We start from the raw sequence: 13,504 nt of genomic DNA on the forward strand, positions 1-13,504 counted from the left end.
GAAAGCTGGGCCTACAGATGCTGATGAGAGACAAAGACTTTACCCCAGAGCTGACAAAGAAAGCAAGCCTCCCCTAGAGAGAGCACCCTGAATTCAGACTTCTAGCCTCAAATCAACATGCAGACACTACCTCCATACAAAACCAGCCAGATAAATTCAGCTTAGGCCCTAACCTGAGACACTGCTCACCCTCCCCTGAACACCTCTTCCTCCATGAGTAGTTGCAAGGTGATGCCTCTATCAAAACCCGAATATGATGGTTCAGGCCTCCAGTTACTCCTGTACGGTCGTCATCTGTGTGCTCCCTGGCAATGATGGCACTCTGGACCTCCCAGCATGCTGCATGTGGGTGCTCCACTTGTGGCCCCCCCCAGACTGGCTCCCTATAGGGTGTGGGTACTGCTGCTAGTGAGCTCATCTGGAAGGCTGGACTTTATGAAGAATGTAGCATCTGAATTGGAGGAAGATTCATCAACAACCTGTCTTATGCAGATAATAAAACCTTGATAGCTGAAACAGGAGGACTTGAAGAGTTTGCTGCAGAGGGTCAAAGACTGTAATCATCAATATGGATTAAATCTCAACACCAAGAAAACAAAGATTCTCACCACTGGGCCAATAGTATCATTATAGATGGAGAAAAGATTGAAGATGTTAGCAATTTTATCTTGCTCAGATCCACAATTAACACTCTTGGCAGGTGCTGCCGAGTACAACTCACAGAGACCCTATGAACAAAAGATCTAAACCCTGAGATCTAAAAGTTCTAAAAGATCTAAAAAGATCTCAAAGTTCTTTCCTGTCCCATCCTCACACTTCCTGACACACTAGAGCCCATTGCAGCAGTCACCATGTCACGCCAGTTGGGGGGTCTTCCTCTCCTTTGCCAACCTTCTACCTTTCCCAGCATCATGTTCTTCTCCAAGGATGCCCAAAGTGTGTGAAGCAAAGCCTCATCATTCTTTCCTCCAAAGAGCACTACAGCTACACCCTCTACAAGGTGTATCTGTTTGTTCCCTTGGTTGTCCATGGGATGTTCAGTGTTCTTCTCCAACACCACAGCTCAAAGGTGTCAATTATTTCCCTGCCATCCTTATTCATTGTCCAGATATCAGTGGCATAACAAGTGATTGAAAAGACTATGGCCTGAGGCAGATACATATTAGTCCTCAAACTGACATTATTACTGAAGATTTTCCCCAGTGCAAGGCATCTCCTTATTTCCTGACTGCTGATAACGAGGTGTTAATTGTAGATCCAAGCAAGATGAAGCTGTTGACAGTTTCAGTCTCTTCTCCCTCCATCATGATGCTGCCTATCAGTCTAGTGGTAAGAATCTTTGTTTTCTTGACATTAAGATGCAGTCCATACTGAAGGCTAGTAGTTAGAAAATGAAAGGACGAGTTGCTTTAGGAAGATCTGCTGTCAGGGACCTCTCCAGTGTGCTAAAGAGGAGTGATGTCAGTCTAGAGTCTAAGGGGCACCTGATTCAAGCCATGGTCATCTCAGTTGAATGTTATACATCTGAGAACTAGACAATGACTAAAGATGACAGAAAAATCGATTGATGCCTCTGGGTTGTGGTGCTGAAGAGTACTGAACATACAATGGACTGCCAAGAGAACAAACAGGTCTGACCTGGAAAGAGTGAAACTATGTTGCTCTTTAGAGGCAAGGATTTTGAAATTCCAATTCCATTACTTTGGGCATATTGTCAGGAAGGACTAGTTCTTGGAGAAGAACATCATGCTTGGAAGAGTGGAGGGAAAGCACAGGAAAGATAGCCCCTGGCTGAGATAGACTGACATAGTGACTATGGCAATGGGGTCAGGTGTGTCAGAGATAAGGCTGGTTCAGAAGATTGCAGTGTTCAGAACAATTATTCATAGGGTTGCTGAGTGTCATAGTTGACTCAATGGTATATAATGAAAAGAAGCCTCAACTCTGCTGTCAAGATCCTCTTTAAAGTATTAAATAGCAATGATGTAAGTTTAAAGACACAGAGGCAAATTACCCAAGCCAGTATTTTCAGTTACTTTATATGTATGTGAAATTTGAACAATAAATAAGGAAAGTCAAAGAATCACCAACCACCTTGAACTTCACTGTGGGTTTAGAGTACTGAATATACCACGGCTGACAAAAGAACAAGCAAATTTGTTTTGGAGTAAAGGCAACTAGTGTGCTCCTTAGAAGCAAGGACAGTGAAACTTCATCTTATATACTTTGGACATGTTGCCAGAAGACATTTTCCCTTGGAAAAAGACATCATGCTTGAAAAGGTGAAGGGTCAGTGAAAGAAAGACCCTTCACAAGATGAATTGGCATAATAACTCCAACAATGGACTTGAGCACGAGGAAAAGTTGTGAGGATGGTCAGGACAGGACAACATTTCCATCTAGTGTTCAGAGTTGCTGTGCTGTAGTTGACACAACAACATCAACAACAGCCTCAATTATGAGTATAAATTTCCATTTGGTAAGGCTGTGCTTTCATGGTATCTCTGTTATAGCAGCACTTGATTAATCAAGACAATTGGGAACCATCACCACCATTAAAGTTTTTGCACTCGAGGATTTAAGTTGGTTTTGTTTTTTTTCAGTGGGGTTAACAGAGCAAGCAAACATTGCATGGTTCAAAAATCAAGAAAGGACAACATCAGGGATGCATATTGTTTCCATACATTTTCAATCCATATGCAGAACAGATCATTAGGGAGGCTGGATTTTATGGGAAGGAATGTGGCATCAGGTTTGGAGGAAAACTTATCAACAACCTGCGTTATGCAGATGACACAATCTTGCCTGCTGAAACTGAGGAGTATCTGAAGCATTTGATATGGATTGAAGCTCAACATAAAAACAAAAATTCTCTTCACTGGGCCAACTGGCAGCACCATGATGGAGAAGAGCTTGAGATTGTTAACAATTTCAGCTTGCTCAGATCCACAACCAACACTCTGGGCACCAGCAGTCAGGAAATCAAAAGACAAACTGCATTAGGAAAATCTGCAAGCAGGAGCTTCTCCAGAGTGCTGAAGAGAAACTATGTCAATCTAAAGACTGATCCAGATCATTGTCTTTGTAATTACTTGCTATGCATCAGAGAGCTGGACAAAGATTAAGGATGATAAAAGATGAATTATTGATGTCTTTGAGTTGTAGAGCTAGGGAAGAATATTGAACATACCACAGATTGCCAAGAGAACAACAGGCCTGTCCTGGGCAGGGTGAAACCAGGTTGCTCCTTGGAGGTAAAGACTATGAAGCTTCATCTCACAAGCTTTGGGCATGCTTCCAGGAAAGGTAAATCCTTGGAGAAGGATATCATGCTTAGAGGATAAGCACAGGATTAGAAAGCCCATAGATGAAATGGATTGACACAGTAACAGGGGTTATGGGAGTAGGTATGACAGAGATGAGATTAGCTCAGGATAGGTTCCCTATGAATCATAGTCAATTTGACTGCACATAACAATAGCAAATGGGGTGACTTCAGTGTTGATCAAAAACAAGTAAGGTTCTTCATTAATGTGTACAATAATTTTCCTTTGCAGATTAAGTGACAACCGTAGGAAAAGCCAGTTCTGTGTTCCCAGAGCCCCTGCATGCCACATAAGGTTGAAAATCATCTTGTTAGGGTGTTTCCATCTTGTTTTATAATTTAAGAAAAACTTTAATAATTTTTTTAGTTTTAATTATGATTTTAACAAAAGTACACAGATAAGTTAGATTTTCATTGATTCACTATTGCACAATTTAGCCCCCCTCCATCCCTAAAGCAGACTTGTTTTTTAATAATTTTAATGAACATTTACAGAGAATTTGGATTTCCATTCATTCATTGCTGCACTTCTCTACCTGCCCAGCCCTCTCCCCACGCCCCCCCAGTTCGCTCCTCTCTTTCAAGAGTAAGGCTCCCTCCCAGGTACACAATCCCCCCGCACCCCTCCCACCACCCCAAGTACATTCCACTATGCAATCTTAATTGTGGACTCCTGTGATAACCATAATACCCTATCATACATCGTAAAGCAGACTTTATACTAACTTATTTACAATATTCTAATATATTGTTTTTGAGAACAGATTCTCAAAAACAATGTATTCAAATTTTGTAACATAATAAAAACTTTTAATGACAAATTTTCTTATGATAGTGATAGATACTGGTCTTGGGACCATTAGAAAGTTAAGTATTTTTCTTTTGATTTGAGGACTCTAATTATTGCAACTAGAAGATTATCAATTAGTCTCTTTTTTCCTCCTAGCCTCAACAAGAGTCCTGGAGACTCATGGAAATTTTACAAGCCAAATTAGTCAATTCCACAATGAGGGTCATTTCCACTTAACCAAGGCTGAAATCTCAAGTTCCATCCTACTTTGAAAACTGCATTTAAGACATTAGTTGAACTGAGGTCAAAGTAGGACGAGAGTTCTTGGAAAACTTATGAAGCACTCTGGCTTGATAGCAATATATACTCTCATCTTCATTCTGCTTACGAGAACAATGTTTTTGTCCAATTATTGGGGAAAGGCCTTATGAACAAACTTCGAGTAATCATCCCTTTCTCAGGCATTTCTTTTTAACTGGGTTGTTTACAAAGTTTGTATACATCGTGTTTCACACTATTCTTCCTTCACAGTGTTTCATACAAGAATTCACATGCATGTGTTGTTGTTGTTAAGTGCCATCGAGTCGCAACCCTAAGAAGGAGAGTCCTCAACGCTTGGATGTCTTTCATCCTCTCTCCAGGTTCATAATGTTGCTGGAGGCAAGCTATTACGGAATTGGATGTCACCCCTGCTTCCAAGCTTGTTTTAATCAGGGAGCTCCACCCATCACTGTCCGCATTGGGTAACCAACCATTAACACATTTGACACATCAGTGTCAGTGTTCAGCCTCACAGCAACCACAAGTTACCGCTGTACGACAAGTGGACACACCAGGGCTATATGACCTAGAGGAATGTTTGAACAAAAACAAGGAAAGACAGGCCCAAGGGCCGTGGATTAAAAGTCACCCATCTTTGGCTTGGTAGCAGCGCTTTCTGTCCACTGGGCCAACTGATCTCTATGTTGATGTTATTGTTGAGTTGCAGGCGACTCATAGTGACTATGAAGGAGAGTCCTCAACGCTTGGGTGTCTCTCATCCTCTCTCCAGGTTCATAGGGTTTCTGGAGGCAAACTATTATGGAAGTGGATGTCATTCCTCCTTCCAAGCTTATTTTAATTGGGAGCTCTACTCCATGTTTTATAAAATTAACCACCACTGGACCTTGCTCATAATTACCTGTCTTCTCACCAGGATCATTCCCATTTCCTTCATCTTCTCCCTCCCCCCACCAAATTGTGCACCCTGGGGTTTCACCCCTGCCCATCCTCAGCCATTCCCCCCTTGAGTCTCCATACATGTTTTACTAGAAATCTTTCTATTTTTGCAATTATAGTCTTATGCAGTTTTTGTCCTTACGAGAATGAGTTAGTTTCCTTGGCATAATGCTCTCCAATTTCTCCCAAGTTATGTTTTATTCTTTGTAATCATTGCTCCTGAGTGTTGCATAGTATTACATTATATGAATGCACCACCAAAATAGGCAAGAGACATGAAAAGACCTTTCACAGAATGTTGGCATTTGGATGGCCAATAGCCTTATGAAGAAATACTCAAAATGACTGGCAGTAAGAGATGTAAATAAAAGCAAGTAAATAAAAGCAACAATGAAATACCATCTTACCCCAGCTGCAGTGGCAAAGTTTATCAGGGCAGCAAGTAATAAATGTTAGAGAGGATGTGGTGAGATTGGAACTCTTATACATTGTTGATGGGACTGTAAAATGATATAACCTCTCTGGAAGGCAGTTTGGCATTTCCTCAAAAATCTGAACATAGAAATGCCATATGAACCAGCTAATTCACTGCTTGGAATATACCTTGAGAAAATGAGAACTGAGGCACAAACGAAAACGTATACACCATTGTTCATAGCAGTGCTTTTCACCATCACAAGAACATGGAAAGAGTCCAAATGCCTGGCCACAATTGAATGGACTGAGAAATTATGGTACTTTCATTCAATGGAATACTATTAGCACATACTATTACTAGTAGCACATAGGAGCAATGATTTTATAAATTACTACCTAATACGGGAGGGACTGGAGAGCATGATGCTAAGTGAACTAACTCAGTCTCATAAAGATAAATACTGTATAAGATGATTATTGTAGTGCAAGTGTGAGGATCCAAGGAGGGAGTGGTGATGCTTAATTACAGGGTCACACAATTTGATGGGTGGAGGGATGAGTAAAAGAAAGGGGAAAGATCTGGAGGGAAAAGCAATGTATACGAACTTTGTAAGTAAACCAGTATAAAACAACAAAGCAACAACAAAAAAAGCAAGGATTTTCTTAACATATGTATCTTCTATATAGAGAAATTATGAGCTCTGGTGGCCTAGTAGGTAGAGTTGTTCTGCTATAATGTGCTGGTTCTGACTTGATGGTATTGAGTTTGAGTTTTATACACAGAAATCCTAACTGGTTTTGTTTTTTGGAGAACTAAGCCTAAGATACTCTGTAAATATGTATCATTTCTGTGGTTCATAAATGCTATAAACTGACATTCAACTCACTCACAAGTATATGCAAAGTCCAGTGAAAAAATAAGATTTTCCTGAGTTTATATCAATAATAAATAAAGTGGGGAAAAAAGAGGTTGGAAAGTTCTACTTTACAGTAGAATACAAAATAGTAAATGTAGAATAAAAGAGTTAGAAAAATAACACTGTTATAGCCCTTATACAAAGAATTTATTCAGGCAAACACTAATCAAATCATGCTAGAAACAGGGAAAATTTAATGAACAGATATTTACACACTCTCAAGGTATCTCTTCATAAACTTATTTATCTTCATACACCAAGAGAAAAATACAAATTGTACAGAGAAGACATCTGGTAGACATCTTTTCTAAGTAACCAAATTTAACAGTTTTAATAAAGACCAAAATCAGTATATGTGAAGCACTTAAAAAGGACACATAATTTATAGGTTTTCTGCCAAAAGTACATAACTTGAACTAAATCATAAAGAAGTATCAGCAAAAATAAATTGTAGGATTACTAATGGAATAAACGTTTTATTCTCTTAAAAAAAGGTCAGATTGTCTTGTGGTAAAAAGCTCCACTGCAATCCCTAAGGCACGTGGTTCACATCCACCAACTGCTTTATGGAAGAAGGATGTAAATCTCCTCCTGTGCAGTTTATTGCCTCTGAAAACCCACTGAATGGTCAGTACGAGTCAGTTCCAACTGACAGCACACAACAGCAGCACTTGGGTCAGCAAACAAGAAGACGACATTCAGTAAAACGTACTGACCAAGTGAGAGCAACAATGGGCTTAAACACAGGAGCAATTGTGAGGCTGGTGTGGAAGTGGGCAGGGTTTCATTCTGTGTGCACAGGATCGCTGTAAGTTAGAACCAAAGCAGTAGCACCAAACACTAAAAAAATGATAGGAAGATGAAACCAGTGCCTGAACCTAGTATAGATCCTGAACCAAGAGAAAAGTAATATAAAGAAATGGAGATGATTAGTGTAATTAGGGGGAAAAAATCTGTATTATAGCAATGCATTACATAAAATATTATATTAACAATGTGTTTCCTGATTTTGAGCACTGCTCTGTGGTTCTGAGAATGGATGGTCTCCAGTAAAGGGTAGATTGCAACAAATAAATGCAATCTACTATCAGATGATTTAAGGGGAGAGGGGGAAGTTAAAGCTCTCTATGAGAGAGAAAGAATAAAACAAATGTGGCAAAAAGTTAACAACTGGAGGATCCCAATGAGAATACTTGGCACTATTCCTGTGGTCCAGTGAATAGGGAGCTACACTGTCAACCCAAAGGCAGGTAGGTAGTCTGAATCCTCCAGCTGCACAGCAGGAGAAAAATGGGTAATCTCTTCCCATATGATTTAAAGCCTCCAAAAATCTGATTTTCAGTTGTTTCTGCCTTGACAGCAATGAAAATGAGAGAGAGATTCTTGTATCTTAACTGTATGTTTGAAAAGAATATATGTGCATACTTTCAGAGATAAAGGCCTTAGCCTTCATATTTACATGTATAGCTTTTTCAAAAGGGTGAAGAACTCTTTCCATGATTTTTTACCTTTCTTTCCATATTTAGTTACAATCTTTGACTCTTACATAAATGGTTCTTAAAATTCAAACAGATAAAGATCTTACTAATTAAGATAGAAGTCTTCCTATTAGAGCAAAATCAAAGTACAAAAACCAAATAACAAAATTTAAATATTGTAAAAATTAATAGCTTTTGGTATACTAGTAACAGATTATGTTATTTTCCTTGGTCTTTAAAATATAATGATATAATGATGTCCCCTAAGGATTTTCTCATTCCTTTTACAGTCATTTTATTCAGGGAATAATTACCAGTATTAATACTGCTCACTGTTAGGAGGAGAAAAGCTGTAAACAATCATTGACTGTTTTCACTGAAATTTAAATTTATTTATTACATTGAAAAGTAGCATTTAGTTATTGTGCCTGAGATAAAAGAATATGATTGTGGGCAGCAAATATATAAATAATAAAACTTAAAAATAATCAGTTTAAACTAAAACATCACATGCAATGCCACAAGATGATGAATTGCTAATCAGCTTTAATTTTTACATTGTTTCATTTAATGTACCTTACATATATCATAAATACACAATAGTAAAAATAACTATTAGAAATTCCAAGTAATTTAACATCTAAAAAGGGAGAGGGAGATACTGCACTTGATTTCTGATGCTTTTCTGTTTAAACACTTTTAAAATTCAATTTTCAAGGAGAAAATAAGTCAAAAGCCATTAATTTTTCACAGCACTTTGTGCTCACATAAATTTACCATCCAAATATATCTTCATTGAAACAAATAAGTGATTTCATTGGTAACTCAACTGAATAAGCCACGCTACTGAGCAAAAGCAGATGAAAGTATACTTTCATCCACCTAGAATCAGCTTTTAGCACAAAGTGCAGAGCATGACAGTGACTTTCAACCTTCCACTACTAAATGCCACATTAAGCAGTGCATAATATACCACATACTGTTTGTTCTTAGAAACTTACAGAAATTTAGTAAGTACTAAAAAGAATCATAATTAGAAAGTTTACTGTTCCTAATTTCCTTTTAGCTCAACATAGTAAAGAGTACATCTTTTTTTCACTGTGTCTGGCAACTAGATATTATAAATAAAGGAATAATTTAAACATGCTAAGGACAATATATATATATATATATTTGTGTGTATACATACATATATATATATATATATATAATTGTGAAAGATATAGGTATTGTTTAATTAGTTCAGATATAATTTCAATTCTGCAGTTATCAACCACAACAAATATAAAGAACTATTCCTCATCATAGCATTACTGTATTAAGGAAATCACTGAGGCACAAAAACATTAAGTGACTTGCCTGAGGTTATGAAGGAAAAGGTTAGAAAAGAGAGCATTTTTTAAAAAACTTATGTATCTGTATACATTTTTCACAATTAGCTCAGTATAACAAATAGGAAAATTAGATGCTGTACTCAGGAATGTTTGTTTAAACTAAATTGTTGTTATTAATAAACCTGCCTTGAAGAATCAATGTTTTATTACATATTGTTAGGAATTTCCAAAATATGCTCATTTTCTGCATTATTAGGCATGTAATGAGTTTTTTGACACAATCTGGTGCAAAACCAAAATTAAACTATACCATTTTAAACAAATTTCATGAAATATATTAACATGTTTTTTAAAAAAATACTATAGAACTTACAAAATTTAGAAGACAGTTAACACAGAACCAAACATTTAAATACAACTGTACTCATTCACATTCTAGTTAACCTTTTGTTTTTTATGGAAACGTTCTAATAATGCACTCATAATGTTTCCTGGTATTCTTTGATGCTTATCAATCAAAGCTTGAACAGCATTCTTTGTCTGTGAAGAAAGCAAAAGAAAAGTCAATACTGTTTTAAATTTCAATACAGGAAATTTATTTTTTAAAGATTTTTGTACACTACTATTTTCAAGGAGTATTCTTTAATTTAGCCCCCATCTCTTCCCAAACTTGAATGGAAACACAATGAGATGGAATTTCTGGTGATACAATGGTTGAAGTACTCTCAGCTGTTAATCAAAGCTGAAGGTTTGAGATCCAGAGGCACCTGAGTCTTGGTACCCTGGGGATTAAGCACCTGGCTCCTAATTAAAAGTTGGTAGTGTGACGCCAGCTTCACCTTCAGGAGGATGTGAGAGTCTGGTTTTGTATAATTAACAGCCTTGGATACACTATGCTGTCGTCAGGTGCCACGTCATAGCAACTCTACACAGAACAGAATAAAACACTGCCAGATCCTAAGCTATCCTCACAAGCTCTGTAATGCATTAAGAAAATACAACTCTTACAAAGATTGTCAATGCCTTCTTTTGTCAGGAAATCCAATATACTTTGAGTTATCATCTATGTGACCTCTTAATCACCAGTGACCTTGTAATTTAATTCTCCCCAAAACCAGGCATTGATGCATCCTCCAGAGGCTTAGTAATCACATTCATTTATGTTACAGCATCATTTCCTACCCATTTTAGGGGTGACTCAAGTTTGTATCTCCAGCATTCCCTTTTCCCCTGAATGTTTTCAAGCCATCTCAAATTCTACATAATTCTGTCATAATTCTTCATATTTGTCCTTCCATATTTGTGCTTTTCTGAACTTTCTCCCTATTCAGAAAATGACACTACCATGAACCTAGCTGAGCCAGTCAAAGCCTTGGAATTGCCCTCAACAATTTCTGCTTCTCATTCACAATAGACAACCCATTAGCAATACCCATCAGTTTTAACCTCCACACCTCATTCAGACTTATTCACTTCCCTCTATCTTCTCACCAACCTAACAGTAAATCCATGTGTGTATAACTAGAGTACACAGGTGAAGGGACAGTAATATACAATATTGACATGGATAATACAATGTGACCAAAGCAAAGGAAATCATTTGGGTGCAAGTGCACAGTCAACAAAGGTAATTACCATTATATACATATAAAATAACAGTAACAGACAACATTTACACATGGGTACAAAGGCATACATAGAAAATGAATCGATGTGGGAAGGCAAATATTAGTATTTATAGATTTGTCAGAGGATGCTTCTACATATGTATCTGTATGTGCTACAAATAATTCCAAGAATATGATATGGTGTATATGGGGAAAGTTATGTAGATTTTGGAGCCATACAGGAATTACTGGACTCAAGCAGTTGGGATGACAATCTCCAGGGACAGCCAGGCTAACTGACATAAAACAGAGAAATGTGCTACATCCTACTTTGTTAAAGTACTGACAGTGACTTAAAAGCTGGGAGCAACTTCCTAAGATACAACTACTGATCTTTCTCCATGTAAAGAAGAGTGAAGAAGATCAAAGGCTCAAGGAAATAATTAGACCATAAAACTAAGGACCATGCAAACTACAGGCTCTACCACCCACAGATCAGAAGAGCTAGATGTGTCTGGATACCACTGAGAACTCAGATGAGGATCACAATTGAAGGTCTTGGACAGAGAGGGAGTATGGAGTTTCATCTTTTAATAGGATCTTCTCTAAGCCCTTATTTGATGTTGCTATGAGAATGGGCAGAACTATGCAAATGGAGTATATTGGCCTATCCACAAAGAGACTGGATATCTAACATTTCATAAGGAGATGAAATGGCCAGTCTCAACAATCTACAAGAGAACTGGCTAGTCTCACCAATAAATTGAACAGATCTAGCTGCAGAGAAATCTTCCTCCACCAGAAAAGATGGGATTCTCCCCTAGTCAGAGAACAGAGACCTCCTCCAACCTGATGAAATGTAGAACATGCTTACAGACGGCAGAGGCAGCAGCAGCAGCAGCAGCAGCAGCAGCGTTGGCTGAACTGGAGAACTGAAGTGAGATAGGACTTTGGAAGGCAAGCCAATATTGGCATGACTGAGAACTTTATTTGACAAAGAACTTGGGAACATCATGAGGCTTGAGGCAAAAGTGCCTGTGTGTACATTTTGGGAGCCGTCTTGACTCTATGCTGTTATTAATCTGAACTGTAACCTTTTTTAAAAAATTAATATTTTCCAATATGGTTCTGTGTGGTCTGTGAACTAGCATTTCAAATTTTGGACCCACCAAAGCAATACGATTGGTGTTCAGATGAGTAGGAAAAAAGCATAGGAGTGTGGGGAATGTCAGACCTCATGGGAATTGATTTTGTGTTACTGATGCTATAGATAGTGTAGATATTGATGCTGATAGTGTAGATATTGATGCTGACAGTTTTCCTCTGTGAAGTCGATAAGAGGTCCCCATGAGGCCCTTGCTCTTTTTAAAGGGAGGGGAAAAAAAATAGAACAAAACTAAAAATTCCAAAGAGGTAAGACTTACAAGAGGAAATGAAAAAATATGCGTAGAGGTAATTGATCCATTGAAGTACTGGATCAAGTAAACCTCACCTTGCACAATGCTGAGAACAGAAGAACTAGATGGTGCCTTGTCACCGTTGTTGACCACTCTGAATAGAATCATATGACAAAATCCAGGAAACTGTTGTACAAAACAAAAAAACTACTTCAGAAGCATAAAGATGACCAGTCTTACTCGTGTGAGAGACTGATGGAATCCCCTGAGACTATCAAACTTAGTCATTCTTTGAGCCCAGAACATAACTCAATTAAAGCTACACTCAGGCAAAAGGGAGGTCATGGCCCATTGATGGAGGTGAGAAGCCACTTACAGAAGGGAAGAAAAGGCTTCCTCCATGGTCACTCAGGTACTTTGGGGAACAAACTGCTATCTGGTCTGACCACGTGGGACCCCTTAACTCAGGCAACAGGGATGTTCTGTGCCCCTCAGCAGGGGTGAGAAGCCACTTCCAGAAGGGATCAACAGGCTTCCTCCATGGTCACTCAGGTACTATGGGGAATAAACTGTTTAGCCTGGCTACATGGGATCCCTTAACAAACTGCTGTCAAGACCAAAGATATAGGTGCTTCTTAAAACATTGTTGTGGATCAACATGGACATTTAAGAGCAGCAGGAGCTGCAAGCATCTGCGTGGTGCAGTGAGTGTCAGTGGGGTACAGCAAGCCTTGGTGGGGTACGGTGAGCAACTGTGGGGAACAATGAGCCACAGCAGGGAGCAGTATGCTGCAGCAGGACACACCCGCCAGGAGCAACCAGGAGAGTGGGAAATTGAGTGAGGTACTTAGGGGAAGATCATGGCTGATTAGCTGGACCAATTGTGGGACCCTATCACAGGAATGAGGCTGGAGATAGAATGACTGAATTTTGTAAAATCAATGACTTATTCATTGCAAATACATTTTATAAGAGACACAAACGCAGGTTATACACATGGACTTCACCTGATGGTATGTAT

General features: G+C 38.4%; 1 protein-coding gene across 1 annotated transcript in view; it reads right to left on the reverse strand.

The window, feature by feature from the left end:
- Window positions 1–9,914: 9,914 nt before the first annotated feature.
- The window catches only part of TMEM68 (transmembrane protein 68), an 87,329-nt gene continuing 83,739 nt past the window's right edge, over window positions 9,915–13,504 (reverse strand). The window contains exon 6 of the mRNA XM_006888840.1: window positions 9,915–10,019. Coding sequence (XP_006888902.1) covers window positions 9,915–10,019 — 105 coding nt within the window. The remainder of the gene's footprint in view (window positions 10,020–13,504) is intronic.

The sequence above is a fragment of the Elephantulus edwardii genome, unplaced genomic scaffold, assembly GCF_000299155.1.
Source record: "Elephantulus edwardii isolate Elephantulus edwardi_28Jun2011 unplaced genomic scaffold, EleEdw1.0 scaffold00072, whole genome shotgun sequence".
Classification (NCBI taxonomy): domain Eukaryota; kingdom Metazoa; phylum Chordata; class Mammalia; order Macroscelidea; family Macroscelididae; genus Elephantulus; species Elephantulus edwardii.